This window comes from Corvus hawaiiensis, chromosome 3 (assembly GCF_020740725.1).
Source record: "Corvus hawaiiensis isolate bCorHaw1 chromosome 3, bCorHaw1.pri.cur, whole genome shotgun sequence".
Taxonomy (NCBI): Eukaryota; Metazoa; Chordata; class Aves; order Passeriformes; family Corvidae; genus Corvus; species Corvus hawaiiensis.
In genome coordinates, this window is record NC_063215.1 from 107,545,872 (window position 1) to 107,565,278 (window position 19,407).

At 42.2% G+C, this 19,407-nt stretch overlaps 1 protein-coding gene across 2 annotated transcripts in view; it reads left to right on the forward strand.

The window, feature by feature from the left end:
- Positions 1-19,407, forward strand: part of TTBK1 (tau tubulin kinase 1) — a 109,060-nt gene that overhangs the window by 7,694 nt on the left and 81,959 nt on the right. For both annotated transcript variants that reach the window (XM_048299205.1, XM_048299204.1), the window contains exons 2-3: positions 8,898-9,056; positions 16,558-16,705. In XM_048299205.1, the coding sequence (XP_048155162.1) occupies positions 8,949-9,056; positions 16,558-16,705 (256 nt within the window). In that variant the 5' untranslated portion in view covers positions 8,898-8,948. The remainder of the gene's footprint in view (positions 1-8,897; positions 9,057-16,557; positions 16,706-19,407) is intronic.

Consider the following 19,407-nt stretch of genomic DNA (forward strand, 5'->3'; position numbering starts at 1 on the left):
AGTACGTTACTACAGCTATGAATAGAAAGTTATTTTTACATTAAAATACGGCATAAGGTTCATGATACTTTTTTATAGAAACAAGTTCTGACCATATGTGTTCTGTAAGAGGAAATTCTCAGAATCCAGTTACTTGGCATAGCACTGGAGAGTTAAGGATCAAAGTATAAATGTGGTTTATGACAATGAATCTGTCCAGAAGATCACATTTTAGAGTTTTGTTGGGGGTTTTATTGGTGTGTTTTTTGTTTGTTTGCATTGGGGATTTTGTTGGTTTTTAGGGTTTTTTTCCCTGACACAACAAGCTGGTGTAAAATCCAATTGCAGAATGAGAAGGCACATGCCTCAGTCATAGAGCTGCTTAACTCCACAGATAGGAAAACTCCTGGATGGGAAGCAATTATTGGCATGTTCTGGGAGAGTGCAGGCAGGTACTCTCAGTTGTGGAATAGATGGCATCCTTGACACACGTGGAAATAGCTTTTATAGAGGCAGTCCAGACCAGCTTGTAAAGCTCTCCATAATCTTGGCAACACCCTAGTTCCTTGGAAACTGACTCACACAGCAGTGCAGAAAGAAATTAAACAGACCATGCTTGCATGTACAAGAATTATTGTATATTTTTGTGTGTTTTTCTAGGATGTTCTTGCATAGACTAAATATCACCACGGGAAGCAGTGCACAGACTGTGAGGGTGCAATATCCCAGACACTCCTTTGTTGGAGGCTCTTCCTCAGAAGCACCAGCTTGAGCTGTTACGGCGTTGCTGCACCAACAATTTTCAGAGGAAAATGAGTTGACATCTGTGTGGACTCTTGGTGTGCTTTTGGGTTGGGTCATGCAGCAAGAGTCTTATGGAAAGAATGGGAATTTTTCATATCAGCAAGGAAGAGAGTGTGTGGTGGAGAGGAAATACGCAATTTGCTAGAATCAGTACAGTTACCTGCAGAAATTGCTGGGATGCATTCCCAGCCCACACCAGAGGCACTACAGCAATCTGTAGGAATTACCCTCCCCAGAGCAGCTGTAAAGGCTGTGGCCAGGCAGCCTCTGGGACATGGCGCTGTTGCGGCAGTGACCAGAGGCAAAGGACAAATTTGATAGACCCCAGGACTGTGTAAGAAGGACTGCTCAACAGAAGAAGAGAGACAGTGGGAAAAGTGGGAAGCAACCCAAAATGGTGATGGAATAGGGACAATTGAGGTAAAACCGATTCTGCCAAAGAAATATTTAATCCCTCTGCCTGGATGGTTTAGATAAAGCCCAAGGGGGAACAGAGGCAATGGCTAACAAAGTACAAAGGGTACGGATGGCTCCAGGAATTTATGTAGCAACATAAAAAGAATCACAAACTCTCTTTGGAAGGTGTTTAGCTATACCAGGAACTTAAATCCCAGTGAAGACCAGTTTACTGGATGGATGTGAACACTTGACCCAGTATGTTTTCTATATGTACAAAGAGTTCAAAGAGCAGAGTAAGTGTGCTCAGTGGTATCCATCCACTCCACCTGAAATGCAGGTATATTATATACAGCCTGGAGGGGAAGTGTTAGTTAAGGCATTCTTTAGGAAATCCAAATTACAACCTGTGTGGGGCGGTCCATGTACTGTTTTATTGTGTTCCTAGTTTGCTGCTAAAGATTTTGGTAAGGAAAATTGAAGATGCCATTCTCACATCAAACAAGTAGTGATGATCAACCAGTTGATAAATGACTGGCTTCTGAGAATCCTTCATGATTTTGTGTTGGGAATCATTTAAGTATTTGTGCATGGGAATGTATAACCTTGGACTCTACCCTATGGCTATCTTGTTAAGTTTTAATTCTGTTAAGTTTGTTATTTGTAATAATGTTGTAGAAGGACAGGGGTTCAACACCTCAAAATTGTTTTGTTTTTCCTTTTACTACATTAGCAGGTATACTTAATTAAGAGAAAGGAAGAGTTGTTGAGGAACACACCTGGTGCGGGTAGCTGGGTGTGCAGCTGCAGTGGGAGCTGCAGGAAATGCCTTGGAAGGAAGGAAATGTCTGGAGGCCCAGGCAAGGGGCCATGAACTGGTGCCACCCCTTTGCCAATCAAAGGCCATGGGGACATGTAGGGCTGGCTGGCTGGTTCATCCAGAGACTCTGTAGAACTCAAATAAAACCGGATAAGACCCCAGACCAAATATCCCCATTTACTGAGAGGCACGTGCAAGGGGCATGAAGAGCACAAGAGGAACACAGCCTGTAAGGGCACAAAAGTCCAGTGGTGCCAGTGTGACTCCCAGAGTGGTTCCTGAATGGTCAGACAGGAAATTTTCCTTGGTAAGCTGTCTGTAAACTAAAAAGGGATGAGATAGAAGATTAGAGAATGAAACTGTAGATTTGCAGGCAGCAGAGGAAGGATGAATCTGCTCCCCTGAGCATGCACCAGCTAGAGGGAAGAGTTCCTTACATAAATGGGAAAATGGTTACAGAAGGGCTGTAGGGGGATGATTTAAGTGGCTAACAGTTGGCATGATTTGTCATGTTTTTGTCAGTCTCAGGAAACCTATTCTGTGTAATAACAAATAGAATCTCTGTTGTGATCAGCACTGGGCTTGAAGACTGAAAAAATGTCCCATTTAGTGTCATTTAGTCTGATATGACATCAGTGCAGCAAGTGGCAGTTGCCCCACTTAGGCTAATTTTTATTATGAAAGTGCTTGGTAATACGAAGTCTGCATGGCAAATCTATAAATACATGAATTTTCCTAGCAAAATATCCTGTCTTCCAGAATTTGAATCATATTATGAAATCTCTCATCAAGAACTTACTGTTAGGTTCATAAACTCTAAATAACTTTTTGACAAGTTTATTTAATACTTGGTAATTATGGTGACTGCATCTATCAAAAATTTCTGAATGGGTAAGATGAACACAGCTTTCTCTGGAATGGAGGTTTAAAATGATTGATCTCAGGCTGTGGGCCTTTTAATAACCTGATATAATAGGTTATAACAAGACCGTTGAGCAACAGATGTTATCAGTTTGCTGTGTGCCTGAGTTGTTTTTTCAAGATAAAATCCTGTTCTCCAAGAATAAGGACTCAAGGAAGGTCCTGTTGACCACTCTGAAAACTGACTTGGAATGGCTACATTTGGTGGAACAGGAATAACAGGCTCTGCACAAAAGCAGAGAGAAGGGAGAGGACATTCCTGATGGGACATTTTGCATTACCTGAGGATTTGGTCGCACTCTGGTCCAGGATCAGGTGATGACAACATAGCCCTGTGTGTCAGGTGTAGGCTGAATCTGATATCATAAGTACAACCTCTGTTTAGTACTTGCTTTTATTCAGATATATTTGTTTTGGCTGCCAGCAGACTATTCAAGCTTTTCAGTAGTGATTTATATTGATTTTGCAGGTACATATACTTAAGCTGCAGTTAAATGTTCATTGTAGGCAAACCATAATGTTTGCCTGTTAAATTAGTAGAGGTTGAGCTGGTTATGATATCAGAGGGATTTCCTGGTGTTGGATTTAATGTTCTGCTTGTTTCAAATTTGGAGCAACTCTGTCAAGGAGATTGGTGGAAGATAATAGACTTTCCTTTCAAATTCTCCTGCTCCCCATTGTTTTACTTTACTGCTGAGCTGTGTTTGGGGAGGATTAGGATCACATAAACCCCTGGCAGCGTAGGCGTGCTTATCTGGTGTGCGTTCCTAATGATTTGTTGTCATAATTACCTGTGCTGATTCTCCCTGCAGATAGGTGGGTTTGGCACAGAAATTACTGGTATGTCTGACTGCTCTGTAATGTGTGTGAATGCAGTCTCTGGCAGTGTGGTATTGTTTGTTTGGGGGTTTTGTTTGATTTCCTCAAGTCCTGTGCTGTTACTTTCACTGTGCAGGCAGTGATAGTTCAGTTGGCTGTGCAACTGGGTAGCCATAATAATGCTGTCAAGGTGCATCTGTTATCATGTTTAATATGTATGTTCTGCTCAGTGCAGCCTCGTGTTAGGAGAGAATCTGGACCTTGATTGATTGCAGTCTGCCTTGATTGCAGTTTTTTTTGTTTGTTTTTCCCAGTCACTCCTTAATGGTCATAAACCATTCAAAGATGAAAAACAGTCCCAGCATCTTGCAACCTCACCTTTAGATGTTTCGATTTTTACAGAAGTGAAATGCTATGAAAAGCAAGTCCAGAGTTTCTAAGGCTGATGCCCTTCCGTGCCTATGAGAAGAATATGTCACAGAGGAGACTTTAGGCTGCAGCTGACAGGAGTTGAGCCTACTCTCTAAGCAGGGTTTGCTGCAGCAGGGGCAGCCAGTGAAGGAAGACGAGTCTTCAAGGAACAATTCAGAACCCTACAAGCTCCTGCTGTGAGAGCTACCTTAACAGTGTATGGCTTGTTTTTCATTGCTGTTTCAAATTCAGCAGGGAGTATGGTGTATTCCAGGGCTGAGGGGCTCTTAGTCCAGTGCACTGCATTTTTTTTTAAATCAACTTCTTTCCTGTACTGTCATACGCATTCCTACCCTGATAGCAGAATGCTAGCGCATGGTACAACTTATATATACAAAGATTTAAGGGTTTTTTTGTTTGCTTCAATGTGAGTGATTTAATTTTTATAGTTGGTATTGTGTGTTGGAAGGAGATGATGTTGGAAAAGCAGTGAGGGACACTGAGTCCATGCAGCTACTGCTGCCATTAACTGAGCCCTAGTGCTGCTGGGCACTGGCACTTGGAAACTCCACTCATTTTTGTTTTCTTACTTCTAAGCATTCTCAGTCCTACTTTTTATGTTCTCATCTTATTCCCCACCCCATCTGTTTCATTCATGTTCCTGTTGGGAACAGCTGAATTATGCTTAAATTCTTCTTACAACTGTTTTTTAAATTGTTCCTCCCATGCAGGTATTGGACAGGGAGATTGATCTGATTTCTAGACTGCAATTCATTGGGTTACTTCTTTTGGTTTTGCAGATATCCAACTTTGTCTCACCCAAAAAAATGCTGTAGTTTACATCAACGTTCCATAACACTTCTGGGGTCTGCTCTTAAGGTGGATCATGCTCCTGATGTGGTTCATGGTAGGGAATTTGGTCAAGTAAAGAGGGTCATGGGTTACAGCAGTCTAAATTGCTCTAATTTGTAGACTTCCAGAGGTAAGGATGTGTCCTGAAATAAAGTGGGATATTGCAATTCCTCCACAGTGAGATTAAGACACTTAAGATTATCCAGGACCCTTAGTAAGGTGGTGAGAGACAGAATTCCGTAGCTTTGTTCTGCTGTTTAATAACCACCCCATGTCTGATGGGTTTTGAGCTTGATGTTTGTGAGTGTGGCTGTACTTTGAGCACTCCAGCCATAGTATGCTGAAACTGAAGCAAGCCAACATAGGAAAGATCTCATCTATTCACTAGGAATTCCCACAGGGCATGCTTGGTATTTATAAGTTTAATTTTAAGAGTGCTATAATCCTGTAAAATGAAGAAATAATTTTTCCAATAAAGCTGTTTAAAATTTTGCTTGCATGAAAGAGAACCTTGTAAGATAGGTGATTGGGCTGTGTATATGAGACTTCTTCTATCAGTTCTTTATTTTTTGTTCTCTGACCTCCTTGAAGGGCTAAAGGAGACCTATTTATTATATATACACTCCTTCTGCTGAAAGTACCTCACCAAAACACACTTTGGTCCATACTGAGTCATACCACAGGTCCATCTAGGCCAGTATCCCAACCTAAGCTGGCAAAGAATGGATATCTAGGATAGAGAATAAAAGCTGGAAAAGCATATAAAATGACTCTTCAGACTGCTCATGCCACTTCCAGTGAACTGGTGAACATGGGGTGCTTTGCATTTCTTTTGTTATGAAGGCCAAAACTAAATTTATAAAACTATAAAGTTTATGTGTTTGTGGAGTTTATATAGTTGGCTGAAGGAGATGGCAGTATGGAAGAGCTGATTTCACACTTCTTCATGCTGAGGTTGGCCAAGAGATGGAATTTGGTCCTACTGTTGTCACTGTTTATTTCTCAGCTGCTTTCTTTTGTGCTTCACTTGCTATTTCTAGGAAGGCAGTTTTAGAGTATCTTGGGCTTGCTCAACTCCCTTGCATGACTTAAGTGGGGACAGGGGTACAAGACTTTCTTGACATCCTGTCCATTTCCTATAGGAAAAGACAAACTGAAAGTTCTTGTTTTCACAGTCACTGTACTTTAAATTATGTCTCTTGACATTCAGTGGTTGACACATTTTAGAGGTAAGGAGAGTGGTATAGTGTCTGGGTTTAAGACACTTGGGTAACATTTAACATGCAGAAATGATGCTCACTGCTGTATATTGGGGAGGAGAAGTAGTGCCTTACCACTCTTCCACAGACCATCTCTTGCCTCTTCCCTTCTGTTAGCAAAGTCAGCTCTGGCATAGTGCTGGCTGCAGGTTTTCATGGTGGACAAACAATATTTACATGACATTTTATTAATTTAGAAGGGATTATAATAATGCATAAATTAAAAGCATAATTTAGATGTGCTGATGGTTTCTGCACAAAGGCAGCTTCATTCCTTCTTTTGCCCCTTGTGATGCTCCTGGGTTCTTAGGTTAACATGTTAGGTCTGGCTATGGATGTAGGTAATGCTTGGCCCTTAGGCTTGAGCATGTTTCTGCAGTATTTATACTGCCTCAGGAATAAAGTATGGATTTGCGCTGCTACTGTGATCGTAAACAGCTTGGAATTTGTTTTGGACTATAATTAAATTGGCATTTGCCTTGGCAGAATTACTCTGGCGATACCAGAGCATATCTGTAAACTTAGTTCTGTAATTCCGTATTGCCAAATGGCTGCTATTCGTGGTACTGCCCAGGAGGATTTTATTCTATTTCAAAGCCAGATTCCTTTAAATAACAGACATGATATCTTTGTACATATGTATTAAAATTTTGATAAAGGGAAGTGGAATAGTGCACCAAGGAAAGCGATCGTACCTTGCCTGGCTTTGAGTGCTCATGGGCTTTCATGCTCTGTCTCTCCTCTAAAATTATTCCTTGGAATTAACTTTTCCTGCACGAGTCACCAGACTGAAATCTTACACTAAAGTGATGTGAAGAGACCTTCAAGAGTAGGCAGGGGATACTTATTTCTGTGTGTTTATGTCGGGGGGTTTTGTATTTTCGTAATGTTGGAAGTTTGGGACAGTCTATAGTTAGCTAATTTTTCTTTAAATACCAGACAAAAAGCCAACTTTAAGGGAGATTTTTGCAGGCATTCTCTGTCCTGTGCCTCCTGCGGTGATGTGCGGGGAGGTTGTGTGCTCAGTACCCACTGATAGCTTAGAGATGGCCAGTTCAGGTGTTCTGGTGAGCATGAGGGAGCCTGGGAATGGCATTCCACTGCTCATTAGAAGAAGCAGCACAAATGTTGTGCTGCCAAACACAGCAGGTATTTTCTCTTTCCAATTTCTTACTTCAGTACCCGATGATTGAAAGCACAGCTACCCCATACAGATGCAGGACTCGTTCAGTGAGAATTCAGAACATTTTGCAGCACCTTTCTTCTGAATCTCTTTAATACCCAGTTTTTTCTTATTTCTCTTCTATCGTTTTGATTGTCCTTTAGCAGATGTTGGATTGAACATTTCTCAGCAGCCCTCTTGCTGAGTTAGTCTGCTGCTCTTTTTTTTCATGTAGTTATCTTCTATATCTGGAGTGAAATCATCTTTTGTGAAGATTTTTATAAGGTCTCTTTGAGATCTTTTGTTCATGTTTTGTTTGATCGTCCTTTGTCTTGCACTTTTGACATACTTCTGTCTGCTGCTTCCTTGTGCACACTACATGCTGGCCACTTCCTAGCCTTCCCTCTCAGCCCTTTTATTGCTAGGGAATGAGTTCTTTTCTCTACTTGAGCTCATAATTAACTGGTAACTTTTTTCCCTTTTTTGAACCTGAAGAAGTGTGATGGTTGAGTGACCAGCTCTACCCTTTTTAAAAAATTTGGAATTTATGTTGTTAATCTAAGTCTGCAACCAGAGTGCTACAGTAACACTCAGTTTTAGAAAGGAAAATATTCATATTTTGGGGGAAGGAAAATAGGATTGCCAAGATCTGGCCTACTTCTAAAGCCAGTAGAATATCTAAAGAAGATCTTTTATTAGGCCTGTCTCATTCATTTTCTTCTAGGAAAGCCGAGTTAATGTGTTTCTGAAAGTACTTGTAGAACATTTATAACAAAAACCCCTTAAAATTAATATCAGCATAGGCTATCTGGACCTCCATATAAAGGCAGGAAAAAGGAGCAAGATGAACACCACAAGCACAACTTATCTCTCTGTATTTTAATTTGATCATCTTTAGCACTGCGTGTAGGGTATGAGGATGACTAAGTTATACCTGGCTGAAGCCTTTTCTAACCATCCCCATCTTCTCTGCTTGGCTCTTCATTACAGTGATGTGTCTGTAACCCTGGCCTTCTACCCTATTCAGACTTTTTAGGCTTATTGAGTGCAATACCTGGCAAACCTTTCTGATTTGTGTTGGATGTCATCCAGTGCAAGCCATAAAAGCTGCCGAGGTAGCAGCTGCTCTGCTAAAGCAAGACGTCTTTGCTTGGTAACAATAAGAGCCTTTGCAACATTTTGGTGTTAGGTTCTCTTTGCCTTCTTGACTGTCAAGCCCAAGAGCAGTGGAATCCTGCATGGTGTAGCTGGTGATTGTCACCCTTCAGTTTGTGCTGCTGACTTGGAGTACGGTTGTGTCTGTCAGGTTACGCATGGAATGAGCTCTGGTGTTTGCAAGGTGAGTTTGCCTTCTCTCCTAAGAGGGTGGTTCTGATTTAGTCATAAACAAAACCTGTGGAAATGCAGCATGTACTTATACTGCGACCTGTAATAATTTTGTCATTCATTCCCCCTGCCCCTTTTATTTCCCCAGATAAATGGCTCATTTAAACTGGGAGCTACTGAAATACTCTCTGGCTGGCAAATGCAGTGCCTAGCAGCAGTCATCAAGGACGAACCAAACATGAGTGGTGGAGGGGAACAGGTCGACATTCTCCCGACCAACTATGTGGTCAAAGATCGCTGGAAAGTGGTGAGTAGCTCTGGCTTTAATGGCCCAAAGAGACTCCCTCCTCCTCCTGCAGTAGTACAGCAACTTCCCTACTTAATCCTGGCCTCTGGCAAGCAACAGCGGAGTGGTATGATTTGATATGTTAGCAAGATACTGCAGAAAGAAGGGTTTTAGACTGGTATTTTCAGAAGACTAAACCTGCCAAGAATTTTTAGGTAGTATTGAAATGTTGCAGCACACTCAAATAATTTTTTTAGTAAGAAACTTAGATTTCAAATTACTGTGGCAAAGAATACTACAGACATGACTATAAATAAATTGCATTACAATAAAATAAGGTAAAACCAAATGTTTCAGGTTGGAATGTCAGCTACTTCAAGAGTCAGAAAGTCCATGATTAACCAGCTGGTTCAACTTCTGTGTAAATTTATTAGGATACTTAAAATGATATCATCATATGTTGAGTTTTAGTTCTTACCTCATCTGTTGTGCAAGCTGGACTGGCATTTGCATTTCAAATGCTGAAAAAACATTTAAATCCCATGTGTGCCATTGCCTCAATTTTTAACTGGGATTATCAGCACTCTCTGAATCATTAAACTCGCAGCAGAAGCCTCACTAGTCTGAACTATAAGTGATTTGCAGTAGTAGTGCTGAGTTGTTCTTTATGCTGACTGGCTGTGGTACAGTGGCCCTGTGAGTTTTGCAGTGGAATGTGGAGAGCAGAGGACTAAACAAATTTGGGACTCTGAATTCACTTCAGTTCCAGGCTGTGGATAGGTTATTTTTCAATGGCCCACTTCAGACAAAACCTTATCCTTTCATTAGACTTGGCTTGTGCCTTATCTCTGTGTTGACGTAGGCAGTTCAGCTGAGCTCTGTTCTTGTTGCTCCCCACTGCCTGTCTCTCTTCACTTTGTTCCAGCTTTCTCCACAGCCTTCACTTTTCTGTCTGGCCTTTTGCTGAACAGCCTATTTATATTTTAGCAATTCAAACTGTTCTTCATTCTCCTTGCTTCTTGAGAGCAGATGGAGAAGCTCAGTTTTCTCTGTGATTAGACACCAAAATGGAGACAACTCCTTTACCCCTCCCAAAGCTTTCTGTCACGCTGAAGGAAAGCTTTGCTGTGCTCCTGCAGCTCTGGACTGGAGCACATATACCTGTTTTGGAGAGATGATCCATGGGCAGGTTAACTGACATATAGGACTTGAAATGTGCCCTGTGCTCACCAGTGTCTCAGAAAATAATGTTTGCAGCTTTTATCTGTCTCTCCTTGCACAAATGGAAATTCTCCCAGAGCCTAAAATTTGGTTAGATTGGTGCATGTTCTTTGCCAAGATGAATTTCTATGCTCTCCTTGATGCCTTTGTTTCAGGTGCATGATTGCTAAATACTGGTTCTTCCTTAACATGAGGAAGAACTCGTTTATATTGAGGATGGCTGAGCCCTGGAACAGGCTGCCCAGGGAGATAGTGGAGTCTCCCTCTCTGGAGATGTTCCAAACCCACCTGGATGGGTTCCTGTGTCACCTGCTCTAGGTGACCCTGTCTTGGCAGAGGGGTTGGGCTAGGTGATCTCCAGAGGTCTCTTCCAACCCTAACAATTCTGTGATTCTGGGATTCTCTGTTCTCCTTTACCTTGGCTAACTTTGGCTCGTACCATTCCCTATTCGTCAATCTTGAAGTTTCTCGTTCATTGACAGGAGTGCTAAAACTTCTGTAAATGATAGGAGTATTTTTGTAACAAAGTCTAAACAAGGTAACTTTGTTCTTGGCAACAGCAGAGCTCTTAAAAGCACCAAAAACTCCAAATAAAGTCTCAAATATGCTCAGTGATGCTCTCAGGGGAACATTTTAAACCAATTTTGAAGTTCGTAGAGGCACTAAGTGTGGGATTCAGTGCTTCATTGTTGCAGGAATCTGTGACTGGGGCCTGCTAGAAGCTCTACCTACTAACTCTGCCTTAGAAAAGATAGAAATATGCAGCTGCATTGTCAACAACAACTACCTCTAACTAGAGGAATAACCTTTTATGTTTCATAATGTCTCACAGTAGCCTTAAATACTCCAGTGAGGTCATTGCCCCACTTGAAGGCTCTGAGAAATGCCTTGCTAAAGGCTGTAAATAGCAATGAGAAATCCTTTTCCGCAGCTCTGAGTAGAGCTGGGAATTTGACCATGCGCTAGCTGACTTGTGCACTGTGAGCCTTCATTGAACAGTCATTTCCCCCCCACTCCCCCCCAAAAAAGTGCAAAATGCAGACCCTTTCCTTTCAGGCAGGCCTTCTGTGCCTTCCCCTTGCTTTAAGTTGGTGTGGGACTAGTCAGAACCACGAGCTGTGAGGGGCTTGGAGTAATCTGGAAAAACTGAAAATACTTCTGGTGGCCCAAGGAAATAGCGTAGGATCAAGTGACAGAGGAGAAGGGGACTGTACCTTAAAGTGAGCATACATACAGCTGTAATGTCAGGAGTAGCATTTTTTCCTCTTGTCACAGACCTTACTGAATCTAACCCAGAACATGCCTGCTGTATTGTCCAAGCTTTGCTGTGGGTGATGGATCCTGCTCAAGCAGGTGTGTGGCATATTTATGGGATGCTGGGGTGCAACTGCCAGAAGGTCTTTTGTGTAATTTGTCCTCCCAGTGTCTCTGACTGTCTCTGGCTGGGCATCAGCTTGAACCTTGTAGCTCTTAGTGCTGGCATACTTCCATTATTGAGCCGATTTCTAATTTTAGATTGCTGTAATGTATTCCTTGAATTCCTTTCCTCCTTTCCTCCTTTCTGCTGGCTGACAAAGCTTTGACAAATGGAGATGCTAGTTCTCTGCAGTTAGCCTGCTGGTAGTTCATTTTCCTGTCACTTGAAGTCAGTAAAGTTTGGCTGTCTGACAGCAGTAATATTTTTGTTCTTTGTGAAAAAAGACATGGACAGGGTGTGCTTATGGTTTTTATCAAAATTTGTAGATTTAGAAGTATTCTTTTTAGTCATCATTCTTTACTTGCAGATGTTTTTGATGCTTTGACTAGATGAAACTTAGACAGTACTGGAACCTCATGACTTCTGCTGAGACCTCAGAGGATCTTGATGCACGTGTGCTCTGAATGATGTGAACAGCTTTGTTCAGGGGAGGGAACAAAGTCAAACGTAACTTGTACTTGCTTTGAACTAGGTATGGATGTCAAAGCTGAATTGATGTGTCTCTTTATTTCACATTAATGCCTTTTACTGGGGATTCACAACTGACACTTATTAGCAAGACAGAGCTGGCAGCTCCTGCACTGAGCTTTAAACACAAGTGATGACTCGAGTACATGTGTATGTTCTTTTGCTAGATGCAATCCATGTTTTGTTTTCTTTCAGGTTTCTGAGCTTCTTGATCTGAAGCTCTCCTGTTTATTTTGGAAACCTTGCTGGAAACTGCACAAAACTTCCATGGATTCTTTACCTTGTCGTGCTCACAAAGGCCATTTATGATTCCAAGAGGGAACCTGGGATAAGGAAGGTTCTTTGTCAGACTTGGGGCCTGTTTTGGTCTCACTCTGAGTTGCTTTAAGTGGGCTTTGACAGGTCTTCAGATGATTCAGAATGTGGCTGGTTGAGTTCTTGATTGGCTTCTCAGTTCATGCCTGTTTTACCTGAGTTCGTTTCCTTTGAGATCAGATCCTCCTAAGCAAGTTGAGTGGGCTCTGGAGAGTTTGGTGAACGTAGGTCAGCTCTTCCTCAGCTGTTAAGTCAGATGAGGTCTACTGGCCATTTCTGGATCAAGTAGCCCATTGAGTTGGGCTGCAGGCTTGGCTATACAAGTGTTCCTAGAAGACAGCCACAGTGTCACTGTTTGACCGTGTGAAACCTTTGAAGCCTGTGGATGACAGCCTTGATCCTGGCTGAGTTCACTAAAGGTTGTTGGCTTTTCATTTGGTCCTTTGCTCTGGATTTAGAGCACACATTCCTGTTCCTTGGTATTGCCACCGATCCTGACACTGAACCACTCCTGCCTTGGTCCTGGAATGTTATCCTGGGAAGGTCTAGTCTTTATATAATATCCTTGGAAGGCAGATTTTGTTTAGAGCAGTGGTGGCATATATGCTTCTGGAATAAAAGATTAAATTTGTATTCAAGCCTATTTTTGACTGGGGTTGTGTGTTGCCTTGGTTTTTTGAACTGTGTCTGAAAGTACTGATTTTTGCTTAGTGAGAAGGCTGTGTGTTGCTGTTGTTGTTTTGGGGTTTTTTTTAGTAGGCTTTGAAAGATTGAGCTACAAGACTCTTTTTCAGGATAAATCCAAAATATTTCAGAATATTTAAAGGAGACTTGAAAGGGAGCCATCTGTGTTCTGTGTAACTACTGATTGTCTGTGTGCAAGTCCAGATACCTCCCTGTTTGATCAGATGAACTGTTCACTTGATTCCACAGCGTGGACACCCAGCTGACACACAGGCTCGTGCAGCTGGGTGGAATGAATCCTGCTGGTGTTGTCAGTCTGTATCCCAATCTTAACAGTAAGTGGGCTGGTAGAAGGTAGGAAACAGGACCAGAAGAGAATATTCCCAGGGCAGTGAGGCTTAACATGGGCTAATGACTCATGATTACCACTTAGGTGATTCTAGTTAGATGTTTCATTCTCTTTCTTGAATTTGTGTTTGCAGTTTCATTACTGGCTTGGGGGTTTTTGGGTGGTATGTGCCCGTCTCTCCTTTGTGTCCAACAGAAGGCTGTGCTGAGTTCACCTTAGAAAGTGAACTCCCACAGAGCACTCAGACAGTGAGGCAATGGATGTGTCATAAGCCCCTGAACTCAGCCAAGACCTTGACTTACAACAACTTGCTCTGGAACAAAGGAAAGGAAATGGCTGCTGATGGCCTCTGGATGTTGCCGAAAAATCAAGAAGTATGGCGGTGCTAGTGGTAATGTTGAATAGATGGTACCATCTGGTGTGCCAGGAAAAGTATACCAGAGAATAATTTCCATAAGAGTGTGAGCAAGGATGCAAGGAAGCAAAGGCAGCTTTGACAGCACTCCATTGGCTGGAATGTGTATATAAAGTCAGTTTTCTGATTCAGCAGAAGCTCCAATCTTGATCTTGTGTTATCTCCCATTTGTTTCTCTGTAGGCTTTTATGTGTCCTCCAGTTTGGCTGTTTTGCCAGGTGTGCAGTCCCAGTATTGTACTTTTTTTCCTGAACCTGCTTGTCTGATGCACACATTCCTTTGCTTTTTCTGAGGTAGCAGTCCTAGCCTGTCCTTAGTTTTTCCAGACTCCTGATCATTTTTTTACTCCTAAAATGAACAACCAACTAATTCAGTGAGAGCCTCTAGAGCAAGGTGTTCTATACTGTGCATCATGCACAACTGGACCTTCCTACAGATCCTATCCTAGTCATATCACTGTGTTGTTCCATTTATATTGTAGTACCTTTGCATTTTGACAACTGTGTGGGACCATCAGAGCATTTGTTGGGGCAAATAAGTGGAAAAGGATCGTTGTGTGTGTCTGTGCTGGCTCAGCAATATTTCTCCCCAGATCTATTTCTTGAATTAATCTACCCAGTGAGATGTTTGGGTAGCCTATATTTTTTTCTCCATCCCACCTATGCTGTGTTGTATTTTTTGCTGTTGACTTTTGCTTGTTATCTTACTCATTTTCTAACTGGGAGTTTTTTAATCTTCCTTAAAGTCCCTCCAGATCCCAGCTTACCTTTCTGCCTTCTGTAGCTTTTACTGTCCCTTTTCCTTTCTCATGAGTGTATCAGACAACAGATGATCTTGTGTGATGAATCCTGAAGTATTAGCTGACGTGTTGTTGCTATGCTGAATGCAGCACTGTTTTGAAAGAAAGATTTTTAATAGCCAGCTCGCTAAGTGTGAATTTCCAACTGGAAGTAGGGCTGCACAGTAATAACTTATTAATAATCTGTGCTGACCTAGTTATTGGGCTGTTTACTATGGGAATATGCCTGTTTGGCCCTGTGGAAGGTCATGAGGAAAAATGACAAGAGGTTGCTCTGGACAGCAACTTTCAAAGGGTTATCAAGTAATAGCTTCAGAGACAAGGCTGGCTGTCAGGCTGTTAATATGGAAAAAACTGCCTTCTTCATGTGGACCTGTTTTTCTTGACCTGGGAGCCAGAAGAGCAAATTATGTGGGTCACCTTTGGGAGGAAAAAACCCTGCTCTTGGTCGGCAGGGCCCTTTGTTCAGCAAACTGGACAGATGCACAGGACTGGCCTTTGGTGGTACAGAAGACACTAAAATATCATCTAAACCTCATTAAACATTGTGTACAATCCATGTTTAACTATCTGTCTGACCAAAACTTCATTTCCTCTCTAAGTGTTACTGCTGTTGTTGGAAAGAAGCGGCACTCAGGACTTCCAGGGCAGTTGTTGAGAGGGAACAAAAAATGCTTAAGGGAAGCGCTGCAGCTTGGTTCAATGAACAAGTTCTAAGCAAATCAAGGGAGCCCATATCTATCTCTGCTGTAAACCTGAATTTCCTCCTGGGGCAGCACAGTAGGCTTTAAATATATCTAAGAGAAACAAATATAAAATAATTGTCCTTGCATAGACATTTACACTTGCAACACATGAGGAGTCTGTATTATACATGATTATATATAACTATATGCACATATGCTGTCAAGTCTCAGCAGGAGGAGGATCAAGGAATCACCTTCCAGGAAAGGCAGAGGATCCTGACTTGCCCCCTGAATGGGTGGCTCCTCTAGAGCAGGCAGGCCGACAATCTATCTCTAGAAGGTACATATCAAATATGATGAAACTTAGACATCTCTAGCTTTGAGTTTATGTCAACTGAAGTGGTGGAATCCTATTGTGAAACAGTCTTTAATTTTGCTTAGAGACACAAAAAGCATAATTTGGTTGAGTTTCAAACTAAAAAGAAGAAGAGACTGAGAGCAAATGAAGCTGTACTGGTGGCTTGTACACCAGTTTTGAGGTAATGCAGTTGGCAGTTCTTTGAGATGTGACACTGAAGTAACTTTACCACCAGAGCAGGTAAAGCATCTTGTAAAAGATTCCAGTGGATGTTTTGTTCTGTTTTTAAAATCCTTTGAATGTGATGCAAACTTCATTTAACTTATTTCTTGAAAGGTTAGTTTTAACTACCATGGTTATGTTTTACTGCAGAGATGTATTTGTTAGGAGGGAATGACAGTTTGCATCTGCCATGTTCTGGACAGTGGTTCTGCTATCTCCTTGAAGGGTCTTTCCTTGAATTTTGGCAAGAACATCATGGAGTCAATAGGCATTATCATTTGCTTTTAAAAGTATCACCTGTCATTGCTTGGTAGGCTTGTTCTTTGTTGTAACAGCAAAGAATTTATACATAGCACAGTCAAGTGGGTAGCTGGACTTTTGCCAGGCTGTGCAGTGAAGGGATTCAGGCACAGCACAGATTGGGAGCTGAGCTTGTTCTCCCTACACAGTCGAGGAGCTGGCTTTTTGAGAGGCAGCTTGATATTTCCTCTTGTGTACGTTGTACCAAACCACTTTGTACTTTTCCAGCTGAAGAAGATTGGTGGAGGTGGCTTTGGGGAGATCTATGAGGCGATGGATTTGCTGACCCGTGAGAATGTGGCCTTGAAGGTAGAATCAGCTCAGCAGCCCAAGCAGGTTCTCAAGATGGAAGTGGCTGTCCTGAAAAAGCTGCAAGGTAAGGCAAAAAGCCCTTTGGAAGTGATTCAAGTCACTGTGCATGTTAACAATCAGAATCCAAAGTTGCAAGTGGTTTTTATAGTTTTCTCTTCAACTTCCATCTATATGTGATGTCATGTTAAGTCATCCAGCTGAGAAAGTTGTTATGTTCTGCGATTCAAGTGAGGTCCAGCAACAGGGACTGTTTTGTCTGCCAGGGTATAAGGACAGTGGGGAGACTTACACTGAACTATTGGTACACTGGTCTGTGCAATCTAGTGATACTGATTAGAAAATAAGGAATAGAGGAAGCAGCATCTGGCTAAGAAATGAGGTTGCCTCCCAGAGGACCTGGAGCACTGTAAGCATGACAGAGGCTCCAAGTAAAGTGGTTGTCTAGTAGAGGAGTGCAAAAAGTGGATAATAGGAAGTATAGGGAAACTGACTATTAGATAATTTTTCATGTACCTCACTGTCCTGAAGGCAAGGTGTGAAGTGATGTGCCTGTTCTTAATTAGAGTGCAAGGGAGGTGTCTTGATGCAGCTGTTCCTGGCTGAAGGACGGGGGCTTCTACCAAACAGATTGCTGTGGAGGGATGTAAGCAAGGAATTTCCAAATCTGCCTTCGAGGAGTTGAGAACTGCTGTTGGCTGAAGGGCATTGTGCATGGATTTCCTTGTTAAGGCAAAGCCAGCTATTGCCAGGTATAGTTTCTGTTTTGTAGTATAATACACATTTGAAGGGATGTTCCTTTCTGCAGGATTCCTTCTTGGGCTGAGGAAATGCCTTCTGCTGAAGCAGTGAGTAATATCTTTATCACTAGGGCTCATGCTTGAGAGATAGTGTTGTGGCCCTATGCTTGTGTCTATACCTTTGCCTTTGTACAAAATCTCCAGAGAGATGATTGTATTTGAGGGTGAGACTGTTGCAAGCCTTGTGAAATGAGCTACACGATGTTTGTGACAGATCGCCTCTAGGTAAAAGCCAGTGAATTATTTTTGAAGGTCAAATTGTTTTCCACATTTCTGCTCTCCCAAGAGGAGGACTGATAAGGCCTCTTTTGAATACTCTGGGTTGTAATAAATGCAGCTGAGCTCTGTAAAGGAGAAATCAGCCCAGGTCATTATAGAGACTCTTGTTGATCTGTGAAAGGCCTGGATACACAAACTCCGAGAGGACAGCAGAGCAGGTGTCTGAGGTCTGAAAACACTGCAGTGAGGGCAAGCAAGGCTGTGAATGAGATTTTTTTATTTTGTTGTTGCATTTGAAACTACTCTGAATTGAGTGAGGTTATGACTGTGTGGAATGACAGATTTTAGAGTACCAAAAGACAGTGCTGTCATGCTGGCCAGTGCTGTCATGCTGGCCACTGCCAATAGGTGCTGCATCCAGGGCAGGGAGTGCTTGAAAAGCATGACCTGAAATCACCAAACCAGGACTAGCATCAGAAAATGTACAAGGTGTTGACTGATACATGTGTTTATTTCTGGAAGATTGTTGAGAATACCAAATGCTTGAAAAAACACCCACATTTGTGCATAGCATGATGCTGGTAACTGGGGAGAGGGTCTGGTGGTGTGTGGAACTAGGAAAAGCCCCTTGGCAAAGCAATTAGTAAATATTCAGGGAAGGGACAGAAAAGACAGAAGAATCAGAATTGGCTGTGCATCAGCTATCTTGCATGTAAGAATGACACATTACTTCAGCCATGTTTTTACAAATCAAGCTGTTCTGTGAGGAATTTAGCTTTTTTTGTTTGAAGGTTAATCCCCAAATGCTTTACTGAAATAAATGATAAAGTTAAATTAAGAAATTGGGTTGAGAGCATGGGGAATCGTGTATTGTGTATGTTTTCACTGTGAGTGTTGCAAAGAGGTGAGAAACATTTCAGAAAGGGAGATACTGTCTTTTTCCAGCAGTTGGAGGGTGGGGTAAGTTGGTGGTATTACCATAGGTGATACAGTCAGTTCATGGATTTCCAGATGAAAATCAAGGGAACAGTGTTGTCTAAAATTCCTCTGTACTTTTCTGGTAGAATTGAAAATTGCAGTCCCTCTTAAATAGTCCAGCTTTATTGTTTTCTATTTAGGTGTCACACCAGCCTCAAAGCACTAATGAGCTGCTGCTCTCTCCAGAGGTTGTGAACAGAGTCTTGCAAGTTGCTGGAGTTCGGCAGAGTTTGGGATAGAGAAGGTTGGCCATTGGCCCATACTGCAGACCTGGTTTGGGTACAGCCTGACCTTAGAGTGCAGTAGCTCCTGGTTGGTGTGGACTGCAGGCTGTTGCCAACAGTTCGGCTTTCTTGGACAGTTTGTGGGATAGCCACATAGGGAACATAGCTGCAGGTAGGTCCCTCACAATGTCCTTCCTGCACCAGCAATCCACACAGAACAGCTGGAGTAACAGTCAGGTACTGACTCTTCTATAGAGTCTCTGTACTTTCTAATAAACACCACGTGTAGTTTTCTGCTGTGAGGGTGGTCGCGTGCTGGAACAGGTTACCTAGAGAGATTATGGTATCTCTGTCCGTGGATGTACTGAAAACCCAGCTGGATGTGATCCTGGACAACATGCTCTAGCTGTCTCTGCTTGAACAGGGGCATGGACTAGATGGTCTCAAGAGGTCCCTTCCAATACAAGTGGTTCTGAGATACTTGAGCTTGGCTATGTGAGATCACTACCACTTCAGTATCTCTCCCCTGCTCTGTAGAGTCATTCTGT